The 26,714-nt window shown below is 39.1% G+C and overlaps 1 protein-coding gene across 2 annotated transcripts in view; it reads left to right on the top strand.

Annotated features, from left to right (window-relative positions):
* Positions 1 to 26,714, top strand: part of LOC126184592 (cyclic AMP-responsive element-binding protein 5) — a 150,029-nt gene that overhangs the window by 17,043 nt on the left and 106,272 nt on the right. For both annotated transcript variants that reach the window (XM_049927033.1, XM_049927034.1), the window contains exons 3-4: positions 16,786 to 16,928; positions 24,043 to 24,191. In XM_049927033.1, the coding sequence (XP_049782990.1) occupies positions 16,786 to 16,928; positions 24,043 to 24,191 (292 nt within the window). The remainder of the gene's footprint in view (positions 1 to 16,785; positions 16,929 to 24,042; positions 24,192 to 26,714) is intronic.

Raw genomic sequence — 26,714 nt, 5'->3', positions numbered from 1 at the left:
GAAGGTGTATTACTGTTGTGTATATTCTAAAGTGTACTAACACCTCCAAGGGGGTGTGCTATTCTTTGGTGGGTTCGTGCTTGGCTACTATGGGGTGTCAGCCTTTGCAGTATCTTTCCCCTTCCATGCTGTATGCCTATCCTCTCGCTATTCTTTTTCCCCTCCTTGGGGAAAATGTCTGGGATGTTGTTGGAAATGTGTTCTGCATATTCAGTCACCAATATCAGAACAGTCACTCCATTCTCTTTCATTCCTTCTTTCTTTTTGTGTTCTCCTTCTCCTATCCTTCTTCCACTTTGGTGTTTGAGGTTCCTCTTTTCTTCTTCCTCCCTGTGCACTCCTGAAGACCAGCCCACGCGTGTGATGTGTAACAAGTGACTGGGTAACGCGTAATTTCCAGCCCTGGGTTGACAGGTAGGGTTTGCATGTACCCCCGGTACAAGCCAGGCCAAGGGAGGGATGATTGCCTGAGCTGCTATCTTCCCAAAGTGTCGATTGGTCCCTGTGCCAGGAGTTTGAGAGGTGCAAACAGTTTCCTAAGGCGAGCATACCCCCTTCTGAAGGGGCCCCGGTTGGAAGGAGCTCACCATCAGAGATGCTGGAAATTATGGGGGATTTTCTCGCAATGAGCAAATCATCCTCACAGGTGAAAACTATGAAACATAAATGGAATGAGGCTAACAATTCAAAGACCCTCCCAGCTGCACCAAGTTTCCTTGTCGTTTCATGTACTGAAGACAGTCGGTCCTTCACTACGGTAAATCTGTTAATTATTCTGAAAGGTGTTGATGCAATTGCTGACCCTGTGAAATCCTGCTCTCGTTTATGCAGTGGCACTTTGCTTTTGGAGATTACTTCTAATTCTCAGACACAACAACTGCTTGCAGCTGCCTTCCTCAATGGCTGTGCTGTTTGTGTTGAGACCCATCGAATGCTGAATTCTTCCTGTGGTGTTATTTACACAAGGCTGCTCTATGGTGTGACCAAGGCAGAAATCCAAATGCACCTCTCTGATCAAGGTGTCATTGCCGTCCATTGGATGATAAAAAAAGTAGATGCCTCCTTAGTGTCCACACACACTCTCTTTCTCACTTTTGATAGAATGATTCTTCTGTCAAAGGTCAAAGCAGCTTACGAAGAGCTTACGAAGTTATCACAGTCAGACCGTATATTCCAAACCCGAAGTGCTGCTATCAGTGTCATTGTTATAACCACACTTGAGAGTCCTGTCAACACCCAGCCAAAAGTGTCTAACATGTGGCAGGGATGCTCACAAGGGCAATTGTCTGCCTCCTTCTCTCCGCTGCAACTGCAATGACGACCATGCCACCTCCTCCCACGATTATACAGTGTATCTCGATCAGCAGGCTGTTCAGGAGATCTGGGTGAAGGAAAAAGTGCCTTACCCAGTCTTTCGCAAATTGTTGGCTAGTCGGAAACCCTGCGTTCTACCATCTGGCACCTACCGTGGTGTCCTTGCTATGTCTCGCTCCATGAAGGACATGCCAACGCAGACATGGGACCCCAAGTTTAGCAGCATGATTGTGAAATTGCCCAGCATCATGGTAACATCCCCATCTCCTCCTCCAGCTGCACAAAACACCACCAAACTTTTGCCACACAGGATGAAGTCACCAGCTACACAACCAGCAGACCAGAAAGGACAGAGGAATACTCCCATGAAGACTTCCTACATCCCTCCAGCCAACCAACATTTGAGTCTTCCTCTGCTTACCAGAAAGGCTCAAAGAAGTCAAACAAAGGCAAACGGTCTTCTCCATCGCAGATCCGAAGATCCTCTACCATGGTGTCATCACGTGATACCCTCACCCGGCCAACGTCCGTGTCGCCAGTGTGCACCACCAACCTTTTTTTCTGCACTGGACTCCGCAGGCAAAACAGCAGAAGAATGCTGACATTCCTGTAGACCTCATGGAGCAGGATCTTCCTGCCTCTGTGCCCTGTAACAGCGAGTCTTCGAAGGCTAGCACTCAGCAGCCACTGAGACGACAACCCTTCATTTTTCCCTCCCCATGACTCTCATCCAATGGAATGATTGCGGCCTTTGATTCAACAAAGAGGATTTGCGGCTGCTCTTAGAATTGCTGCTTCCGCTTGTTCTCTGCCTTCCAGAAATGAAATTGCATCCTCATGACCACTTTTAGCTCTTGCATTTCTCCCTGGTTTGTTATGGCCTTCACCGAGCGAGGTGGCGCAGTGGTTAGACACTGGACTCGCATTCGGGAGGACGACGGCTTAATCCCGCGTCCGGCCATCCTGATTTGGGTTTTCCGTGATTTCCCTAAATCGCTCCAGGCAAATGCCGGGATGGTTCCTTTCAAAGGGCACGGCCGACTTCCTTCCCTGTCCTTCCCTAATCCGATGAGACCGATGACCTCGCTGTCTGGTCTCCTTCCCCAACAACCAACCAACCAACCAACCGTTATGGCCTTCCCCCTGAGGTCGGCATTCCTTCTCATGGGGGAGCTATGCTGCTCATATGGGATGACATTCATAGTCAACGCAGCTCTCCGACGACCCAGCTTGAAGCTGTCACAGTGTACATTTTACTTCCTCACTTGACCCTTTCCCTTCGTGCTGTGTACATCCCTCCATCATTCGATATCACCAGGGCAGATTTCCTCCTGCTTAGTGGGCAACTACCTCACCCCTTTTCCTGCTCAGTGACTTTAATGCATACTGTCCTCTTTGGTGTTCTCCCAGAACCTGCCAGAGAGGTGCCATCTTGGCTGACCTTCTTAATCAGCTTAACCTCTTCTGCCTTAGCACAGGAGCACCCAATTTCTTTTAGACTCCATGCAAACTATTCCCATTTGGACCTAATCGTCTGCACTACCCAGCTTGCCCATTGTCTCAAGTTGTCAGTTCTCTTTGACACATACTTGAGCGACCATTTCCCATGTGCTATCCATTTGCTGACTCCTACGCCACCTGTGTGCACACCCAAATGGCAGCTTACTAAGGCTGAATGGAGGCTTTACTACTACCTGACTACTTTCAATGAACAACATTTCCCCAGTTGTGATGGCCAGGTTGAATATCTTACAAACATTACTCTTACCGCTGCACAATGTTCAGTTCCTCGCACTTCCTCTTTACCACGGTGTGTCCTGGTTCCTTGTTGGCCTGAGGCATGCCGCAACACAATTCGAGTGCGGAGACGTGCTCTCCGCATTTTTAACCATCGTCCTACGATGACAAACTGCGTTCATCATAAGCAGTGTAGGTTCCTGGTCATGTCTGTCTGACAGGAAACGAGGTTGCAGAAGCTGCTGCCAAGGCTACAGGCCTCATACCTCAGCCCACTAGTTCTTACATTCCCTCTGATGATTTCTGTGTTGCTGTCTGTCAGCACCTGGTTTTACTTTGGCATCACCACTGGTCTTCCCTTCATGGGAACTAGCTCCGGGTCATTAAGCCTCTCTCAGTGGCTCGGACAACCTCCTCTCAGCCCTCTTGCTGCATAACTAGGTTACATATTGGCCTTTGCCTTTTTAGCTATCACCATTTGTTAAGTGGTGCTCCCCAACCACTTTGTGCACATTGCGCTCAACTTTTGACTGGGCATCATTTCATGACAGAATACCCCTTTTTTTAAGCTCTTATGTTCCCGTTTATGCTTACCACCTGAGTTATCAGTCATTTTAGCCAATGACGTGTGGGCTGTTGACCACGTTTTACTTTTTATCTGTCGTAGCAATATGGCGAAGGCCATGTAATTCTTAGTTCTGGATCTCCATTTCTCTGTGATGTATTTTATAGACCTTTCTCCCTGTCCCTGCTTTTAATTACCTTCTCTTCCGTCAATTGGGATTGACATGTAGTTGTTTTTAATTCCTCTCTTTGTCTTCGTGTTCTACAGTTTTGATATGGGTGTGTGTGTGACCCTAGTTGTTTTTGCACCATAAAAAACAAAACGAAACAAACTGTCTATTAACATTGGTTGAACTAATGCCTTTTTTTCCCTTCAAGGATTATGGGATTGTTTAAAATTGAGATTGATCTTTCTGTAAAGAAACTGAGAATCGTAGGCAAAGTGGTAATTCATAATCATCTCTCCATTCTTTAGTTTCCTTCAGAACTTGAAAATTGTTGATTTTGCCATATCTATAGTACTACATCAAGACAATTCATTGTTTAACATATATAATAAAAAGGGGGGGGGGGGAGAGAGAGAGAGAGAGAGAGAGAGAGAGAGAGAGAGAGAGAGAGAGAGAGAGAGAGAGAGCGTGTGCGCGAGGGTGGGGGGGAGGGTGTTATTGGTGAAATGAATTCTTTGTTCTTGGCTAATGTGCAGCAAGGTTCTGTTCAGGCTGGTAGAATTCAGACTCTGTAATTATTGATGCCTTTGCAGTGCTTTGAGATTGGATGCTCTCCTGTACTATTCTAACAGTTCATAGAATAGTGAGGGAGGAGACTGAAAAATAAATGTTATATAACATAGTTAGACTGAAAAGGAAGGGGTAAATAGTTGCAAAACTATGTAAAAAGAATACAGACAATTGTTCTGTGAACTATATCTAGTACATACAGTTTAAGAATTTGTAGTTTTTTGAAATCAAGAAAACTGAACAAATATTTGTATTGTATTCAGTTATCCCTACACTATAGCAGTTACGTGGTGTCAAAGTACTCAACATTTAATATATAGGTGAATGTTCCCACTGAAAGACTGAAGCTGAAACAAGGCCCCTGGACTAAACAACATTACCTTCGAACTGTTGATGTCCTTGGCAGAGCCAGCAATGACAACACTATTCCACCCGGTGTGCAAGATATACGAGACAGGGTAATTACCCGCAACTTCAAGAAGATTGTAATAATTCCAATTCCAAAGAAAGCAGGTGCTGACAGGTGTAAATATTACTGAACTAACAGTTTAATAAGTCATGCTTTCAGAATACTAACATGAATTATTTACAGAGAAACGGAGAACCTGGTAGAAGCCTAAAGTGACCACCAAAGGTGGCACATGGAAAAATACCCAGGTATAAAATGAATATGAAGTTTATTGTAACACATATAAACAGCTGTCTGCAATGGGAGTTAGTTTTGAACACACAATTGCAAACAATTCACTTCTTGAATATTGAAAGAATAATATCTGAAGACTGAAGATGCGAAATGTCGCAGTAAACTGTCCATGCATTGTAAATGTTCCACAGCCAAAGTCCTGAAGAGATGCACAAAAGTTTAAGCCTCATGTTCGACAGATGAGAAACAAATAACAAATGCTACAAAGTCCGATTGCTGGTCACGCATTAGAGGCCATGTCTCTTTGGTGTTGAGTCCACGAATGATGTAGAGCTGTGTAACCATAGCTAGCAGCTCTTGGAGGTGAAGATCAACGTGGATGACGTTGTCGTTGTAGCTCCAGAGCTCCAGAGTGAGCTCCTTATTGTGAGAATGCTTTTACAATTGGCACCTGACTCAAGAAACTCAATTGGAGTGAACTTCTCAAGCATAGCCCAGTGCTGGCCTAAATATTGCGTGGGTGCCAGGATACTGCAGGTACTACTTTCAGTCATGTGGTCTGCAGAGGAGAAAAGGTCTGCGGAACCAGTAATGTGTGCCGCCTCTTGGGTTGCTGTCTAGCTGCCAGACTGAGTGCAACGATACCTTGTTTGTCATCTGAAAAGGTGTCCCCTGCCAGGTCCGTGTCCACATAACCTGTCTGTGTTGGTTGCTGGCTGTGTAGGTGCACACCTTTGACACAGCAAAGCTGAGTTCCGTAAAGATCAGTTTGGATTCCAGAGAAATGTTGGAACATGCGAAATAATGCTGACCATACAATTTCTCTTAGAAGACAGCTTAATGAAAGACAAACCTACATTTATAGACTTAGAGAAAGCTTTTGACAGTGTTGACTGGAATATATGCACTTTGAAATTTTGAAGGTGGCAGGGGTAAAATACAAGGAGAAATAGGTTATTTAAAACTTGTACAGAAACCAGTGTGCAGTAATACAAGTAGAAGGGCACGAGTGTGACGCGTTGTTTGAAAATGAATGTTGTTCAATCTGTGCATTGAGCAAGCAGTAAAGAAAAACAGGGATAGATTTGGAAATTGAATTAAAGTTCATGGAGTGAAAATAAAAACTTTGAGGTTTGCTGATGGCATTGTAATTCTGTCAGAGACAGCAAAGGAATTGGAAGAGCAGGTGAACAGAGGGGACAGTGTGTTTAAAAAAGAACCTAAGATGATGAATATTAACAAAAGCAAAACAATGGTAATGGAGTGTAGTCGAATTAAATCGGGTGATGCTAGGGAAATTACACTTGTGTTCAGAAAAACAGAATACCTTGAACAACTGGAGATATGATAATCATATTCTGCAGAAATGATTAGCATTTCAGTCAGCTCGGTTCAGCATGTGTCCTGTTGCCAGGTAGGCACAGGGTCCACCATGGGCCCAGATAACTTGCTCCATGCGTGATAGCATTGATATGTATAAGGCGTGATGGCGTCGTATGGTATACCCATCCACGCTACATTCACCAGGCGGTTCCAGATCCATCTATGATGGTTAGCAATGGATCACAGCGCTGCACTTGTTGTTTCACCATATTGCACACATTTTTGTTTGGCAACAAGTCTGGTGGTGACATCAAGAAGGCATGTGTTCGTGAAGCAACATGTGATTATGCATTGTTTTGCTGAAAAATGGCATCTTGGGTGTTGTGCAGAAAGGATGTGGCTACGGGTCACAGGACGTTGTTCACGTAGGTCACACTGCTGGATACACACCAGCTGTGATTTGTAGTTTTATCCAGTAGCACCTCACACCATAAAGCCTTGAGTTTTCGCTGTCTCCAGCAAACCAAAATGCGACCATTATTATCAAACAAACAGAACCTGAATATGCCATTCCTGTCCCCAATGATATCATTTCCATCTTGCATTTTTCTGCACATTCGTCAAAGGTAGACAGAGAAGTGGATGATGCGCATGTAACCCATGCCATAGTAAACCCCTGATAGTGTACGATGTGTTACAGTGTTCTGGCGGAGCAGATGAGGATGCACATCTGTCCTGTAGTGCCATTCGGATGAGGTGTCGATCTTCTCAGTGTGTGGTCTGGGTGGTGTGACCTACCTTGTTGTGTTCTACAGCCTTCCGTGAACCATTCTGCACACACCAACATGAGCAGCAATTTCTGGATGGATGCATCGCATCTCTCTTGCCAATAATGCATCCTCTTTCAAACTCACTGATTTGGTGGTACGGTTCGTGCATGTGTCTTGGAGGTATCCTCACGTCTGCTCAAGTTACACTGTTCCATTACAATTGATTTATAGCGACATCAAGAGCCACAGGCACATTTTACTGGTAGGTGGTGTTGCGCCGCAATATTGATGTTGACCTCGAATCAGCAGGCTGACATGATTCAAATGCTAATCATTTCTGCAGAATATACTAATGTACATATCCTTTGAATATGTATGTCCTATCTTTAGTCATTCAAGGTGTTCTGTTTTTTCTGAACATGAGTGTAAATTAGGAAATGATACATTAAAATCAGTAGATGAGTTTTGCTATTTGGCAGTAAAATAACTGAAATAACTGAAGTAGAGTGGTTGTAAAATGCACACTTTCAATGGCAAGGAAAGCATTTCTGAAAAAGATGAATGGGTCATGCAGTGTTGAATCTCCTAATGTCGAAACATTTTCGTGCTCAGTCATCATGGAGTTTGGTGAAATTTTAAGTGAACAGTGGAACATGTCCTCAATGAATATTGGTGAAGTATAACATTCATCAAAGCAATACTGAATGAAATATAGTGACTTGTATGACTGCATGCATGACTGCGCGCAGAGCGAATGTAAATTTGTAACAACTTTGAGTTGTTATATCTCAGGCAGTATTTTCTGGAAAGAAATTAAATGTGATCACCTTATACAGCTTTTATGCTGTGTCTTAAGAATAATAATGAAAAAAATTTTACTAAGCATATTCAGCAAGAAAATTTTAGGCAAAGTAACGTGAAAGAATCTACGTCCAAAAAATTTCAAAGTTTGGCTTCTTATGTCTGAGGGCCTAAAGGTATGATGAATGTGAAACTTGGTGTGTAGTAACCTAGCAACACAAGGTTCTCAAATGTAAGGATTCATTTGTGTATCACTTTCCAATACTAAGTAAATTAAATGCAAAGTTAAACATTTTGAAAAAGATAAAAAAATCGTTAATTTTGACGTGATTTTGCAAAAAACAGTTTTCTATAAAACTTTCCAAACTGGACTCTTTAGAGAGACCGTGGTTTTAACCACAAAATTGTCAAATGTGGGCTATCTATGTTAGATAATTTGAATCAAAGTTGCGTGCAAAAATTGTGGCATGAAAGTCAATTTTGGTTTCTTATATCTCTTAGAGTAAATTCATGCTGAACATGAAACTTAATACACAATAACTTGGGAGCACAAGGCTGTGGAATACAACATTTCATACACTTACTATTTTGCCATAGTCTACAAATTTGTCAATAAGATGATAAGTTCTGTGAAGAGGTGAAAATAGGAAATGTTTCACGCTTCTTTACAAATACCGTTTTCTATTAAAGATTCAAAACCAGTCTCGTTCCAGACAAGCCCCCACTCCTCTCCCCAGAACAGTGGATTTAATTTCCATGAACTAACTATGCTATATAAACTGAGACAAAGTAGTGGGAAAAATCACACTGCGAATAAAATTTTAATTTTGGCCTTTTATATCTTTTTCATTAAGGACATGATAAACATGAAACTTTGGACACAACAAAAGGGAACATAAGGTTTTCCATTCACATATTGCTCTCTAAATTTCTACAAAAACTCATTCATACTCAATTTTTGTAAAAATTACATAAATAGATCACATTTAGTCTACTTTTTTTTTTTTTAAATATGTTTTTCATAATCAATTTCAGATAACTCACTGTTGGAAAGAGCAGGTTTTGAAGCATCCAGAAAATCATAATCGATTTTCCAATATGCGCTAATAATACCGCAAAATGAGAACCAAATTTTAGTTAATGTACCATGGCAACAGGCTGCGTTGCAGCGATCTGTTGTTCATATTTTGTTGCATGTGGTTTTTGTTTTTAAGTTGACAAGTAATAAGTTACTGTACTGCATTGGTCCATAATGACATTATCACCACCAGTTCAAGAACACGAAGCGACAACTCCATCGCCATAAGGGGTCACGCCTGATAGCTGTGCAATACCAGCCATAGGTGGGTTTGTTTTTTCATCCACGTTCCCAAGCCTGTAATTTGGTTTCTTAATTTAGGTTCCAAAGCTTTGTTGTGGTACCTGTCTGTGTACCAAGCTATCTGCTAAGTATCTTATCTTCAATTCTCAGATCTGTAGTAGTATCTCAAATAGGCAGCAGATGAAGAGTAATATCAGTTTCGATTTTAAACTTCTCAACATTGCAGTTTACATTTTTCAGAATTTTTGAGCTACTTTCTACAGTTCATTTTTGGGAAATTGATATGAAGGAACAGAAAGTGTGGAGATGAGGTGGTCTTCTGGTACCCAATAAATGTTCTGTATTTTTGGCCAGTAAAATGAATGAGGTGGACCTTGAGAATCACTTAGATTTTTCAGTATGTGCTAATAATACATGAAAATTACAGCCAAATTTGAGGGGAGTTACCATGGTAATGGGCTACATTTCAACAACCAGTTGACCAAGTTTTTTTCTTGTTATTTTATTTGTATATTGACAAGTAATATCTAACTACATTGTACTGGATCATGGTAACACCGTTCACAGTTTATGCCATGATGTATGTCTCATGCCACCTACCACAGAAACAGCTGAAGTAAAGAAGCAGTAATCTTCCAGCAATAAATGTAGTCTCAACTATGAAACCAAAGTCATGTGGCCACCACTGCCAGTTGCCGTATGCCGACTTAGCCTTTTTTTGAGGCCTCCTCCAACTGAAGTGACCAGCTTGCAGATATGCACTCCCTTTCCCTGGCACAAGACTGCCCGCTGACCCAAAATGGTCCCTGCTCACTGTGAAAAAATTCTGACGATTTGCTTGTGGACTTACAAGATTCAGTATAAAGTGCACTGTGTTTTACTGTTTGTTTAATGCAAAAAATTGTAGATGCAGTGTTGTTCTTTGAGTGGAGCTCCTGGCACAGCATATAGTGATGTGATGGTTACTTAGATCCTGTCTTGTTAATTATAGTGCTTCTTACAAGGTACTGTAAAACTTACTTTCCAATAACATTAATTATGTTTCAAATGGCTGCCAGCGTGTTGGTGAGTGATAATCAAGTCCGTGAATGTGTGATTGGAAAAAATTTATCATCAAAAATGTCACAATGGCAAAGTTTGTTCAAAGAAAATCAGGCTTGAGTTCGTGAGCAGTTGATCAGGTTGGCAGAAATTCCTTGTTTCTCTGTGATCAGAGCTCCTGCTTATGGATAATGGCCAAGTTGGCGTGCATCACAAAGTAAAGTACCGTGACATGTATGAAATAGCAAAAAAAAAAAATCATGTTGTAATCCATTTGGGAAGAAAAATCACACTGCTAAAAGTTAATTGTTGAAAGTAGATCTTACCATGTCCAGTGGTTTCAGAAAAGTGAAAAAAGGTATGTAAAGTCAGGCCAGAAAATTTGCACTAGATGCAAACTGGAGTACATTCAAACTACAGTTCAACATTCATATTTTCCATCTCTGTATGAGTTACAAATGGAACTTTGGAAACTCTCAATCAATGTTTGACTTCTCTAGGCACTTCTGTGGTGAAACCACTAGAGATAAACTTAGCTATGTAAAAAGGAAAACTGAACGGGTTCAATGTCCGATTGCATACAGAATCACATCTGCCGCAGGATTTTCTTCAAGGGAAGGGCAACCAAGCCAACCCGGAAAACTAAATAAATAAAAAAGGTTGCAACTTATGTAAAGATTATGTTGATCTCATTGAGGAACTAAGAAAGGAAATTGATATATCTGACAGGTCAAGAAAACTACAACTACTGACTGTGAATGACCCCATAAAGTTAGTCAGTATAGAAGAAGGTAGTAAAGTTTGGTGTTTCAGAGCACGCTGTTAAGTCAGCCTGAAAATTAAAAATGGAGAAAGGCATTTGTGCTACACCACATGCAAAAGTTGACAAGACAGTGGCAAAATCAGTCACTGATAGAGATGGAAACTTTTATGAAGATGGTGAATTCAGTAGAATTTGTCCAGGTAAAAAAGATAGTGTCAGTTTGGCTAAATGGTTCCAAAACACAGATACAAAAGCTATTCCTGTTGTGTAATCTGAAGGAGCTATTTATACCGTACATAATGAATACACAGCTGAAACTAACCTTAAAATTTTGTGACGTCAGACCGAAGTGTTGCTTCACCATCGGTGGTTCTGGTACATATTCCATTTGTGACCACACCATACACCAGAATGTGAAGCTCATGCTCCAAGTTGCTAATATCAAAGTGGACTATAAACAACTAATAGTAAAGACTGTATGTAGTTTGAATTCGAAGGACTGTATGTTACAAAGATGTCAGAATTGTCCTGGTGAAGAATCTCTGAGTGCACACTTGGAAAAAAGTATTTAATGACAGGTATACGGAAGAATCAGTAGAATTCAAACAATGGTTCCACACTGACTGAGAATCATTGGAAACAAGTGTATTAACAGTTGAGAACTTTATTGAAAAACTTGCCAGCAAAATTTGGAAGCTGACTAGTCGCCATTATATATCAAAACACCAGAGTCAGTAGTAGAATTTGATGGAGAGTGGTTTCAGAGAAACTGAATTGACTGTTCTGACAGACTTTGCTGAAAATTATTTGTTTGTTGTTAAGATGCTGCTCAAGAATTTCATTGCGAAAATTTGCAAGCTATATTACATGCTTTTGTAGCTTATTATGGCAGTGAGGGCATGTTGCAAACTGTTAGTTGTTGCATTATTTCCTATCTCTTGTAACATGATATAGTACGAGGTGCATTCAAATTCTAAGGCCTCCGATTTTTTTTCTCCGGACTGGAAAGAGATAGAAACATGAGCATTGTTTTAAAATGAGGTCACGTTCATTGTCGATACGTCCCAGAGATGGCAGCACCGTACAGCAGATGGAATTTTACTGCCAGCGGCGAGAATGAGAACTGTTTTAAATACTTAAAATGGCGACGTTTTCCTTACTTGAACAGTGTGCAATCATTCGTTTTCTGAATTTGCATGGTGTGAAACCAATTGAAATTCATCGACAGTTGAAGGAGACATGTGGTGATGGAGTTATGGATGTGTCGAAAGTGCGTTCGTGGGTGTGACAGTTTAATGAAGGCAGAACATCGTGTGACAACAAACCGAAACAACCTCGGGCTCGCACAAGCCGGTCTAACGACACGATTGAGAAAGTGGAGAGAACTGTTTTGGGGGATCGCTGAATGACTGTTGAACAGATCGCCTCCAGAGTTGGCATTTCTGTGGGTTCTGTGCACACAATCCTGCATGACGACCTGAAAATGCGAAAAGTGTCATCCAGGTGGGTGCCACGAATGCTGACGGACGACCACATGGCGCCCGTGTGGCATGTTGCCAAGCAATGTTGACGCGCAACGACAGCATGAATGGGACTTTCTTTTCATCGGTTGTGACAATGGATGAGATGTGGATGCCATTTTTCAATCCAGAAACAAAGCACCAGTCAGCTCAATGGAAGCACACAGATTCACCGCCACCAAAAAAATTTCGGGTAACCGCCAGTGCTGAAAAAGTGATGGTGTCCATGTTCTGGGACAGCGAGGGCGTAATCCTTACCCATTGAGTTCCAAAGGGCACTACGGTAACAGGTGCATCCTACGAAAATGTTTTGAAGAACAAATTCCTTCCTGCACTGCAACAAAAATGTCCGGGAAGGGCTGCGCGTGTGCTGTTTCACCAAGACAACGCACCCGCACATCGAGCTAACGTTACGCAACAGTTTCTTCGTGATAACAACTTTGAAGTGATTCCTCATGCTCCCTACTCACCTGACCTGGCTCCTAGTGACTTTTGGCTTTTTCCAACAATGAAAGACACTCTCCGTGGCCGCACATTCACCAGCCGTGCTGCTATTGCCTCAGCGATTTTCCAGTGGTCAAAACAGACTCCTAAAGAAGCCTTCGCCGCTGCCATGGAATCATGGCGTCAGCGTTGTGAAAAATGTGTACGTCTGCAGGGCAATTACGTCGAGAAGTAATGCCAGTTTCATCGATTTCGGGTGAGTAGTTAATTAGAAAAAAAATCGGAGGCCTTAGAACTTGAATGCACCTCGTATCTGTACATGTGTTTATTTTAAAATTGTTGACTCAAGAAAGATCACCAAAATGCATTATTTCAGCTGCACAATTTAGAAATTATAAGACTTTTGTCAATCTATGTAGCCACAAAAACGATTTTAACATTGACATGGAACTTTTTTTGCACTAGCCACAGAAAACCTCGGTGTGATGGGTTTTGTGGCATAGTCAGGTGATTAGCTACTTATGCAAGCCTACAAAGGCCATCAACAAATCAAATATTGATGCCAACAAATCTGTTCAACTTTTGTATCCAAAATTTATGCAGCATCAAGTACATATACAGGTTGGAGAAAAATTGTGTCATGAAATTTTAACTCTGGAATGCTAATACCAATAGGAACCAAAATTACTAATGTTGTGTAGGTCAACAATGCATAGTTTTTTAAACTACGGAACTTGGCATCATGTGCTCCGATTGGCCGTGGGATTGCCCTGTTGCCAGATGCACTGGACACTGCCAATCGGAGCGCATGATGCCAAGTTTCCATAGTTTAAAAATGGCGCGTTGTTGATCTACACATTAGTAAGTTTGGTTCCTACTGGCATCAGCTATCCAGGATTAAAATTTTGTGACACAACTTTTCTCCTCCCTGTATTTACTCCAAAACACGAAATCGAAGAAAGCAAAAAGTTTCAAGAAGAGAGACAGTGAGAAAGCAGCATGGTTGCCGATACGAGAGATTATCATCAATTTGTACCACGTGACTCTATGTCAAATGATGCACTGGTAAAATCTATGCATCCTCAAGGCCCACATCATTTGTTTTATTGGCTCAAAATACAGGATGCTTGTTGGGTCCAGAACAACACCTCATTTCCATGTTTTCTGTTCCTTCAGTATCATCATCTGGTCAATTACGAATTTGCAGGAAGTGAACTGCAAAAAGTAGCTCAAAAATTCCAAAAAATGTAAACTGCAATGCTGAGAAGATTAAAATCGAAACTGATATTATTTTTTTCTCTACCGCATGTTTGAGATACTACTACAAATTTGAGAATCAGAGATAAGGCTTTGTAAGCAGACAGGTACCCCAACAAGGCTTTGTAACCTAAAATAAGAAACCAAATTACAGCCTTGGGAACGTGGATGAAGAAACCCATGTATGGCTGGTATTGCACAGCTGCTGGGCGTGATCCCTTATGGCAATGGAGTTGCCGGTTTGTGTTCTTGAACTAATGGTGGTAATGCCGCTATGGACCAAGTTATTACTTGTCAGTTTAAAAATATAAACCACATGCAACAAAACATGGACAACAGATTGCTGCAATGTAGCTTGTTGCCATGGACATTCCCTCAGATTTGGCCATCATTTTGAGGTCTTGTTAGCGCATATTCTAAAATGAAAGGTGAATTTTTTTGGCTGCTTGAAAACATGTTCTTTCCATCAGTGATTAGTTTGAAACTAGTTATCGAAAACAGATTTTCTAAAAGTAGACTGAATGTGATCTGTTTTTGTAATTTTTACAAATATCAAGTTTGAACTGATTTGTAGAAATTTAAAAAGGAGTATGTGAATGATATTTTATATTGGAGAACTGTATATTGCTAAGTTGTTGTGTCCAAAGTTTCATGTTTATCGTGCTTTTAATTGACTGATATAAGAAGGCAAAGTTAAAGCTCCATTTGCATTGCAATTGTTCCCACTACTTTGCCTCAGTTTATGTAGCACTGTTGGCCCTTGTTGGAAATCAAACCCATTGTGCTGTTTGGGGGGGGGGGGCAAAGAGAGATGAGAATCCACATTTTACTTTTCTTTTGTGTCACAATTTTCGTGTCCAACTTTGATTGAAATTATCTAGCCTTGTTAGTCCACTTTGGATAATCAAGTACACTTTTCTGTGTTTAAAACCATGGTCTTCCTAATTATTCCAGTTTCAAAAGTTTTCTAGACAACAGTGTTTTACAAATTCAGGCCAAAAATAATGCATTTTTGGTCTTTTTACAAAATCTTCAACTTCACACTTAATTTATTCACTTTTGGAAAGTGATTACGTAAATGAAACTTCATATTTGAGGGCCCTGTCCCGTTAGGTTACTGCAACCCAAGTTTTGCATTGATCATGCCTTGATCCCCTAAGACATAAGAAGACAAACTGTGAAATTTTTTGGGTGATTTTGCCTAAATATTTCTGGCTGAATATAGCTAGTAAAATTAATTTTATTATTATTCTTAAGATAGTGCATGAAGTTATACAAGATGGCCAAATTTCATTTCTTTCAACAATGTACTGACTGACATATAACAGCTAATAGTCGCCAGATATTCACGCTCACTCTGCACAGAGTCATGCATAGAATTGAAGTGACTACATCTCTGCCAGTATTGCTTCGATGAATGTTAAACTTTACCATTGTTTATTAGGGCATGTGCAAATGTTCACATAAAAATGTGAATGAAACTCATGATGGTGGAGGAGGGAGACCTTGTTGAATTTATATTGAATGGCCGAAATTTAACATTGAATGTGTATTTTAGTGTTTTATATGTTTTAGTGTTTGTCTGAGTGTAACTGTGGGTGTGAAATGTGGCCAATAAACAGTTCAGACAAGAAGAAACCAGAAGCTTTTGAAATGTGGTGCTACAGGAGACTGCTGAAGATTAGGTGTGTAGATGACATAATTAATGAGGCATTACTAAGTAGGATTGGAGAGCGAAGAAATTTGTGGAATAACTTGACTAAAAGAAGGGATTGGTTGATAGGACACATACTGAGACATCAAGGAATCACCAGTTTAATACTGGAGGGACCTGTGGAGGTTGAAGTTGCAAAGGTAAACCAAGAGATAATACAGTAACGAGGTACAAAAGGATGTAGGTTGTAGTAGTTATTCGGATATGAAGAGGGTTTTGCAGGATAGAGTAGCATGGTGAGCTGCATCAAAACAGTCTTTGGATTGAAGTCCAGAATGACGACGACGACGACGACGACGACAACGACAACAACAACATGTATGTAATACACAGTGTTTGAGTTATCATCTGCTAGTGACCTATGAATAATCTCAAATTCAGGTATTTAAATACACTCAGAATAAAATATTTACAATATCTAGAAAATAATTATGTGTAAAAAGGTAAACTGTTTGTAGGTGGTGTAGAATGAGATGGGGAGAGCTACAAAAAATTGAAACTGAGAGAAAAGAGAAAAATATTTATTGAATTGTGATGATTTCAAGGTATTGCAAATGTATTTGGAACACCTCATGCTTGATTATATGTGTAAGATCTTACTCTGATCCCACCCTCATATTTGTATAAAATTAGAGTAAATCATTGCATACCATCATTTATATAGGATGATACTGATCCAGCAGTTACTTTAATGATTGAAATTATCTCTGTTATTCAGTTGTCTAGTAAAGTAGACTAATTACTTTATAAAAACTTAACACTGATGATTATGTTTGTTTATTAAGAATATTAAAACATGTTATTCTGTAGTATGTATGATATCTCTATTTTGGCAGCTGATCAGACACCTACTCCGACACGTTTCATTCGCAATTGTGAAGAGGTTGGTTTGTTTCAAGATTTGCAAAATGTGAACCCATTTGAAGAAACATTCAGGAAAGCATTTGAAGCATCTAAAGCTGGAATCGCATTGCCTGAGGTATTACATGATTTTGTGGTATATCTAATGTTTCTTACGAGCTTCACCACCTTGCTTAATACGGATAAGATGATATATTTTAGTTATAGGTAAAGTAGTGAGAGAGAGAGAGAGAGAGAGAGAGAGAGAGAGAGAGTGTGACCAGGATTGAAATAAATTCTGCTGTAATGTGATACCTCTAATGTCACAAGTTAGCACAGTGGATCAAAACAAGTCTTCCATTATCCCTCTCACATTATTAAATTTGAAGAAGACTTTCTTCCAAAGTTCTTCAGAAATACCACCTGCGAAAGATGTATCAGTGAATGAGGAAGCATTGTCAAAAGGGTTGGTTACATGTGAAGTATCTTTTTCCGTTGAAATAGGAACTGAAATGTATATTTGTGACAGATTTTAACTGTTTACAGATCCAAAATTCACATTTGCTTAGTGAGAGCTGAGTTTGTGGCCAGGTACAACACACAATTTCAACCTTGTATGAATCTTCAGTACAAACATAAGACATTGCTGTTATAAAACCACATGATACAGTGTTGCAAACAATTTTCGTGACTGATATAAATGATACACATTAAAGTGACTTCTGGGAAATGTTTCTGCACACTCCAATGACTCACTGGTATCATAATGGTCTTCTCACTTTGGAGTCAATTACTAAACCATATAATCATTTTTTTTTTGTGAGAAAGTATGGAATGGGTTATATAGAGCTTTGTTAGGCACATTGAGTAGTTTATTGAATAATTGACATGGAAACTGCCAATGTGGTGCCAAATTGGAAAGCATGCACAAAGCTGAGAGCCATATGACGTTTTTTCATGTTATACCACAGTATTTTTTGTTCTTTAGTATAGTTATAATATTTTCACATAGCTGACCAAATAACCAAGACCTTAATTGATTGGAGGATAATTAACATAACACAAAACATTTTGAAAAAACCTGAGACTTTTAAACATTCCAAGCTGCTGTTATTTACATCGAGTCAACAGACATCCTTGTAATTTATTTTCTTCACTCAATTACATTTAGCATAGAAATGGCAGTTTCCATTCTCCTTCTTTCTAGCTCTAACAGATGGTCCCTGAGTTGTTTGCATGGTTATATGCAACTTTGTTAACCTCTTAGTTAGTTTCATGTTCCATCGAGCATTTGCATGATAAATTGTAATAATGTGGACTGAGTCACTTTATATTCATATCACAAATTATTTTGTAAATATGGCTATGTGCAGATCATTTACCAGTGGGAGTTTTTAAGAAAAAAAGGACATGCGGATTTGACTTGGTAATTCCCACCCACCACCTTATACACATTATAATAATGGACATTGTTCTATGGAATAGGAGTTGTCAAGGAGAAACTTTCACAGTTTATTTTCAAAGTTTACTTCTCTGTCTGTCAGATGTCTTATATCACTGGGTAAGTGATTAGAAATTTTGGCTGCAGCATTGTGCATCTTCCTTTGCTGATGTAATGAGGCATAATGAATGTATTTTTTTCTTCAGGTGATCAGACTCTAATTGCAGTACAGTTCATTCACAATTGTGAAGGGGTTGGTTTATGTAGTTTTTTGTGGATGATACCCAATGCACTCTTTTAATTGACATATGATCGCTGTTGTTGAGCTGATGTTTCACAGTAGATACACTTACCATAGTGTTTGGTTGAAAGCATTGTGAGAATGGAAGGAACACAAAAAAAGAGAAAAAAATAATAATTACAAATAGCTTTCCCTATCAGCATTGATATATGAGAGCTGTTCAAGAAGTATACGACTATTGTTTATAAAAGCAGTCTTTATTCAGATAAAATTGTTTGAAACTAGTCATCTTCGACGTAGTCCCCTTCAGGTTCTAGATACTTGTCCCAACACTGCTGCCATTGCCGGATGCATTGCTGGAAAGCCTGTGTCAGTATGGTGTACAGCTGCTGTGTTGAGTTCTGCATAATGTCTTCGCTGTTCTGAAATCTGGTTCCTTTGACAGTCTTTTTCAGTTTATAGAAATGCCAGAAGTCACTTGGTGCTAGGTCAGGGAAATAAGGAGGCTGAAAACCACAGCCATGTTGTATTTGGTCAAAAAACTCTGTATTAATTAAGAACAGTGAGCATATTTGCTATCATGGTGAAGTTGCCAACAGCCTGCTGCCTGCAAGTTCAGCCATTTGCCTCTCACTGCTTCGTGCAGAACCTCTTGGTAGTACTCCTTATTGACATTAGTACCTTCTGAGGCATACTCGTGATGGACCATGCAATTGGAGTAAAAAAAAAAAAAGGCGGGCAGCATGACTTTCATGTTGCTGCAGGTGTGCCTCGCTTTTGTGTCTTTGGGATGGTGGGTACTTCCATTGCATTGACTGAAACTTTGTTTCTTTGTCATACCCATAAACCCAGAACTCATCACCAGTGATCACTGTGTTGAGAAAGTTGAGATTACTGTTTACAGTATCCAGCACATCCCCTGCTATCTCCAGACAAAATTGCTTCTGCTCAGTTGTTAGCAGCTTTGGTACAAATTTTGCTGAGATCCTCCTGAGGTCCAAGTGTTCTGTTAAAATGGAATGAATGGATCTAATATTAATTTTGACCTCATCTGCAAGTTCTCTGATCAGAATTCATCTATCCTGCATCAACATTGTCTTTACATGATCAATAACAACCTCGTTTGTGGATGTTGAGGGCCTACCTGAACATACTTCGCTCTTCACTGATGAGTTTCCAGCTTTGATGTGGTTGCACCATTCCTTTATAAGTGTGGTACCTGTAATCATCCCTAGACACTTGTCAAATTTTGCATATTGTTTCAACTCGAGAATTACCAAGCTTTAAACAGAATTTGATGCAATAATGTTGTTCCACGTTTTCTGCCATTTTGCCCACAACACAAAATCCGACAACTGTCACTTACACGTGTTCACTTGTCAATGACCAGCCAGTGACTGATTGTTTCCACAGCCCTGAAAAAAATGAGACATGCACGCTATGTATGCCTACAAAAATACAGAGCATGCACATGCCTCCTGATGCCATTGTTGGTTTCGACAATAAAAAAAAAGTCGGATACTTTTTGAACAGCCCTTGTATTGCAATACGCAAATGCATGTAAAAATTATAGTTTGTGGCATTTGCATAAAATAATTCTATAATATTTAGGTAGACTCATTGTGGTGGTTGTGATCTCTGGCCCAAATATTACTATGATGCAGCTGTCTAAACCAACATATCCTGTGCAAACCTCTTCATGTCTGCGTAACTACTGCTCCTACATCCACTTCAGTTTGCTTACTATAGTTCCCTTCTGCAATTTGGATTCCCTCCCTCCCTCTTCAAGTATATCTGTTTTGTACAATACTTCTCTTGCAATCTGCATTTTATGTCATCTGTACTTTGACTAGTCAGTTATTTTACTGCTGAAACAGTAAAGCTCATCTACTAATTTTATTGTCTGTTTTGCTAATCTAATTTCCTCATCATTGCCTGATTTAATTTCACTATACTCTATTAGCGCTGTTTTACTTTAATTGTTGCTTGTTTTACAACCTGTTTTGAAGACCACTCATTACATTCAGCTGATCTTCTAAGTATTTTAGCATCTTGGACAGAATTAAAATAAAATTTTTTGACAAATCTCAAAGCTTTTTCTTTTCTTCCTGAGCTTAATTTCCTTTTCCAAATTTCTGTTTGGTTACTGCTAGTTGATTGTACAGGGGTTGATTGAAATGGCCAATAGGCTACCAACCTTTCTCACTATCTTTACAAGTATTGCAGTGCTTTCATGTCTTTCAATTCTCATAACTACAATCTCTTTTTCTGTACAAATTGCAGATAACCTACCATTCCCTGTATTTTATTCCCACATCAGAATTTCAAGGACAACATTGTCAGCAGTTTCCTCTAAATTCACAAATCTTATAAACATTGACTACCTTCAGTCTATCTTCTGAGGTAAGTTCTAGTGGGATTATTGCGTCACATTTTTCTACATTTCTCCTGAAGGCTAACTTACACCAGTCTTTCTATTTTTGTATAAATAATTTGTGTTAATGTTTTGGAGCCATTACCTATTAAACTGGTCACCAATCAGCACCTGCCTTCTTTGAAACTGGAATTACATTCTTCTTGAAGTCTGAGGGTATTTTTACCTGTCTCATATATGTTGCATAACAGATGGAATAGTGTTGTCGTGATTGGTTCTCCTAAGGATGTAAATAGTTCTGAGGGAATGTTGTCTACTTCTGGTGTGTTGTTTCAGCTATTATCTTTCAGTGCTTTGTCAAATTTGTCTCAGAATATCACAGCCTATGTCTCATCTTCATCTACTTCATCTTCACTTTCTGTAAGATTGTCACGTAGAAGAAGGTGTAGTTAGATGAATGATGAACACCAACTTCACTTAATGAAGGTTTACTCAGCACTTGCATGTACAAGAGCGCGGAGTGAACTGCCTCCGACCAGAAAACATACAGTATATATACAGCTACAGAACATTCCAGTACAATGATTCTTGACATTTGTGGATACTTGTAGAATGTACTCGAACTGAATATAGAAATTAAAATTGTACAGTGCAGGTGAATTTTGAGCTCGCGATCCTCCATGCAACAGTTTAGTATCATAGCCACTACACCACGGAACTACTCAGCTTCTTCGGCGACAATATTGTCTCAAAACTTCATTTCCGTTGTATAACCCTTCTATATAGTCCTTTCACCTTTCAGCTCTCCTGTCTTTGCATAGTTCTGGCTTGCCATCCACGCTCTTGATATTCATACAGCTGCTTCTCTTTCTTCTGAAGGTTTCTTCAGTTTTCCTACAAGCAACATCAATTTTTCCTCTATTAATGCATGCTTCTCCAGCTTTGCATTTCTCTTCTTAACTATTCCTGTTTTGCTTTTTTGCACTTCAGATGTTTGTATTTTCTGTTGATTGCATCATTTGCTGATTTTTTTTTTTATGCTCGTGCTGTTAATTAAATTTAGTATCTTGTTTGTTACCCAAGGACTCCTCCTGGACTTTCTCATTTTGCTTCTTTTATCATCTGTTGCCTTCTCTATTTCATCTCTCAAAGTTATCCATTCATCTTTCATTGTACTCCAGCCCCCTCTTTCAGTCAGTTGTTGCCTAATGCTCCCTTTGAAACTCTTGTCACCAGTGGTCCTCTCAAGTTATACAGGTCTCATCTCCTTAACCTCGTACGTTCTCCAATTCCTTCAGTTGTAATCTGCAGTTTGTAACCAATAAATTATGGTCTGAGGTCCCATCTGGCTGTGGAAATGTCTCACAGTTTAAAATTTGCGTTTGAAATCTCTATTTTACCATAACATAAGTTGTATGAAATCTTTTAATGTCTCCAGCTCTCTTCCATATGTACCACCTTCTTTCCTGACTCTTAGACCAGGTACCAGTAATAATTAAATTGTGCTCTTTGCAGATTTTACCAGACAGATTGCTCTTTCTTACGTTTGACCCAGTCCATGTTCTTCAACTATTTTTCCTTGTCTTGCTTCTAGTACCAAATTCCGTTTCACCACCACAATTTAGGTTTCATCTTCCTTAAAAATTTGAATAATTTCTTTTATCTCATCGTACATTACTTCAGTCTCATCATTTGTGGAGCTAGTTGGCATGTAAACTTGTACTACTGTGGTGGGTGTTGGCTATGATAATGCATTCACTATGCTGTTCGTAACAGGTCCCATGCATACCTGTTTTCTTGTTCATTATTTGATCTACTTGTGTATAAGTCCTATTATATTCTGCGTTTATAACCCAACTATATATAACTTCAAACTCTCAATTCTTTGTTTTAAATTCTCTTACCTATGTACCCAAATAAGTGATCTAACATTATATGCTTCATTTGGGAGAAAGTCATTTTGTTTTTCTTGATGACAGCACTCTCCTGAAAAATCCCTACCTGGAGATTTGAATGGGGGGGGGGGGGGGGGGTATTTTACTGCTGGAATATTTTATCTAAGAGGATGCCATCATCATTAAACCATACAGTAGAGCCACATGTACTTGGGAAACATAAACGTTATAGTTTCCACTTGCTTTTAGTTGTTAGCAATACCAACATACCACTTGTTTTTAGTCTTTAGCAATACCTACATAGCAAGGACATTTTCACTAATATAATAATGCCAAACTGTATAATCATGCAGACTGTTGCCTCCACAACTACTGAAAAGGCAGTGCCCATATTCACGAACTGTATGCTTCTCAATAGATGCCCCTTCGATATGGCTGCACCTACAATTCAGCTAACTGTATCATCAAGACCCATAAGCCACCCCACTGCAGCCAGGTACATTGTTTATGGGGGGGGGAGTCAGTATTAAGTTAATAAACTTTTTCCCAGAGCAAATTTTTCATGCCACTGCACTGTGTGCACTTTTGGGAAAATACTGAGTGGCCATTATTAAACTTACCTGGGAAATGTTTGTAAGTCTGATTTGAAATAAGTTACTGTGGTTAATAAACATAACTGGTTTTTTGGTTATTGGAAAAAGTGAAACTATGAGAGGTGTAGGGAGATAGCTCATATAGTAAGAGCATTAGCTGCAAAAGGTAAGATTTGGCATGGAGATTTAATGTGCTTGAAAGTTTCACAGCATAGTCTGTTTGTTATGGTACCTTCAGTGGTGGTGAGTAGAAATGTTAAAGTTGGTGTAGTTTTGGACTTTGGCCATATTCTCACATGTTTAATAGTTGCAGCTTATTTATTTGTTTCACAAAAATGATAGTTTCCATGACCTAGTGGCTTACACATACCTCACACATATTTAAGCTGAAAAAACATTTAAAAATTTTTGAGAACAGTTTTATTATCAGGCAGTGATCAGACAATATCATATTTCAGTTGTTGACTACAAATGAAATTGTTCTCAGATAAGGTACTTTTGATCACTGATAGCTGAAAATGTGAAGAACAGGCTGACTTAACATGACTCTGACTCGGAATCCTGTTGCGTGCAAGGCTGCTAAATGACTACTGCAATTCTGGTCTATTCAATGTGCTGCAGAATTCTATGTTATTAAGATAGTAAATTTGTGTCCATGTTAAGTGAAAACAACTAATATTTATTCAGGTGTTCAATGTATTATTTCCAGGTGGACCCCCTTAGTGTGACTGCAGGTGGAGATGACACTTTGCACACGCCACATGTGTTCCCTAACATTATTGAAGATTCTGAATCTATTCCATCTCTTTTGTCCACAGAATCTCTTGCAAGTGAAAGTAGCAAGAGGTCTCCTGTCAGGTAATTGCAACTATTCATTAATTTCAAAAAATGTATATTGGTTTCATACATATTTTTTATTTTAAACATTTATTTTTAAGGTTTCTTTGTGATTATGGTTTTAAACTATCTGCTGTTAGGCCTAGGTTAGAGTAATTAGACCTATTTTTCTATAAGCTACAATTGAGCAAAATAATTTGAGCTACTGTGAATTTTACTCCATATTGATTTACAAATAATTAATGAGTCACTTACTATAAGCTAATCCTGAGTGATGTTCACAGTGATAAAGACACTGAACTCACATTTGAGATGACTTGAGTGCAAACTGCTGTCAAACCATCCAAAATTAGGTTTTCTCAATTTCACTAAATCACTTAATGCAAATAAATGGTGGGACAATTCCTTTGAAAACGACCTGCCAATTTTCTTCCCAATGTGTACCCAATCTGAAATCAGGCTCTGACTACTGAATTCCTAGTCAGTGGAACATTAAAAGTTTATTCTTCCATCCCTCCTTCCTTTTGTTGAACAGTATCTGTGCATTTTAATTTTCAATCTCGTTCTTTGTTTCTGAACAGTGAAAACAGAATGTCTATAAACTAATGCCACTTTTGTGTACCTTATTATTTCAGTGCATCATTATGATGACAGTTACAGATACAAATTATGCTATCGATGCATTTTGTACATATGGGAATGGTAATTTCTGTCCCATATGACTTGTGGGAATGGTAATTTCTGTCCAATATGACTTCCTTCAATGGTGCTTTGACTGCCTTATGACTTGAGATAAAAGATTCTTACCCAGAATCCTCTTCTTATCCACCGACATAATATTTTGTCACATACTCAATCTGTGCAGCACTTTAGTCCAGCATTATGCCATGCAGTTTACTCCCACAGGTTAAGATCCTGTGGACAACCCAGGAACAATTGTTGTGTTATACAGCTACCCCCAGCCCCCGACATTATGCTTCCAACTTCAGTCTAGTAAAAGGCATTTCATTTCAATGAAAGATAGGGTATTTTGTAAAAGTGGCCATACCATATACCAACTGCTCTGCAATGAATATGTAGTGTTCTAAGTGGATGATAAAGTTAAGCAGTTGGCTACCTCCACAAATGACACCAGCTGAATGGCGAACATATGACACATCACAGCACCAGTGACCTCAACAACCAATCCTCCCAACACCAGTTCCTTTGAACTACATAGAGGGGATTGCCTCTCCTGTTTACCATCGGTTCTTGGTATCCCTCTGACTTAAACAATGCTGTGTCCCCTTAGGTTTTTGTCTGTTGTCACAGTCAATCCTTATTTTGCCAATGTCACTGAGAGGCAGTGTCCAGTTGCCACAGTTCTTTCATCTACCTACAACACACATCTGTCCAGAGAGATAGTTTCAAGCCTTAAGTTTCCAGTAATTGTATTGAGATTTGGAAAATTTGGACAATATGACTGCCTCTCTTTACTATTATTGTTTGTGTTTTGCCTATAAATGTCAGTTAAAAAAAGGAACTCATTATTCTGTATCAATAGAAATGTGACTAAATGCACGGTGAGAGAATGTAATTGGCAAGCAAGTACCTGTGGCACAGCTCAGCTCGAAAGACCAGAGCATGATGCAGTATGCTAGAAGACAGCATCTGCATGCAAATATAGGGAAGGTTATTGTGCAGAAGAGCTTTCAGTAGACAAATTTTAAGTGCACACTAAACACAAGAAACAATCCTCTCCATCTGTTAAGCATTTCATTATAGGATAATGTGATGGATAAATAAAGAATAGTGTGAATAACACAAAATAAAGTGAAGTAGAATTAAAAAAAGAGTGTGTGCTTGACGAAAACAACTAACTGTATTGTCAGGCATAGAGCCCTCTACCATTTAAGTGCTACATCTGAGCCTAAAACTTGGAAATTTGTATCTGTGAGCCAGAAAGAAAAGGAATTTGTGATTTAGAAATACACTCCATTTTAGCTGATATTTTGAAGTTAGTGCTAAAGTAAGATGAGTTTGTAAACAGAGATTTTATGTTGACTAGAAAGGAAACAAAAGGTCCACTTTCCTATATTGTTTATAACCATATTAATTATGAGATGTAGTTAACAACTGATGGGCCCTGATTTTGTGACACTCATGCTTATAAAATTTGTAAGTAAACATACTAATTATTATTCTTGAGTGTTCATATTTTACCACTAAGTTGCATTCAAAAATCTATTTTTGTAAGAAACTAGGAGGAGAAAAAGGTCACATAATTTGTACTGTATATGTAAATATTGACCATCTGTGTTCAAACTATGTAGCCCTTCTATGTTTGGGCTGATTTCATCTGTTAAACACTAACATAGATCCTGATAAATTTGTAAATACAAGTTATTTTAATACTGTATGTGTTTAAATGTGCAGGTAAGTATATATTTCTTTCCTGCCTGCTTTTGTACTGAAACTAGATCAGTGCAATGGATGCCATAAGTATCTATATCAGACAAAAGAAATCTAAAATATTTATGTTAGTGGTTTCTGTAGTACATGGAC

The sequence above is a fragment of the Schistocerca cancellata genome, chromosome 4, assembly GCF_023864275.1.
Source record: "Schistocerca cancellata isolate TAMUIC-IGC-003103 chromosome 4, iqSchCanc2.1, whole genome shotgun sequence".
Taxonomy (NCBI): domain Eukaryota; kingdom Metazoa; phylum Arthropoda; class Insecta; order Orthoptera; family Acrididae; genus Schistocerca; species Schistocerca cancellata.
Note: the sequence above shows the minus strand (reverse complement) of the source record. Positions and strands in the feature narration are given on the sequence as shown.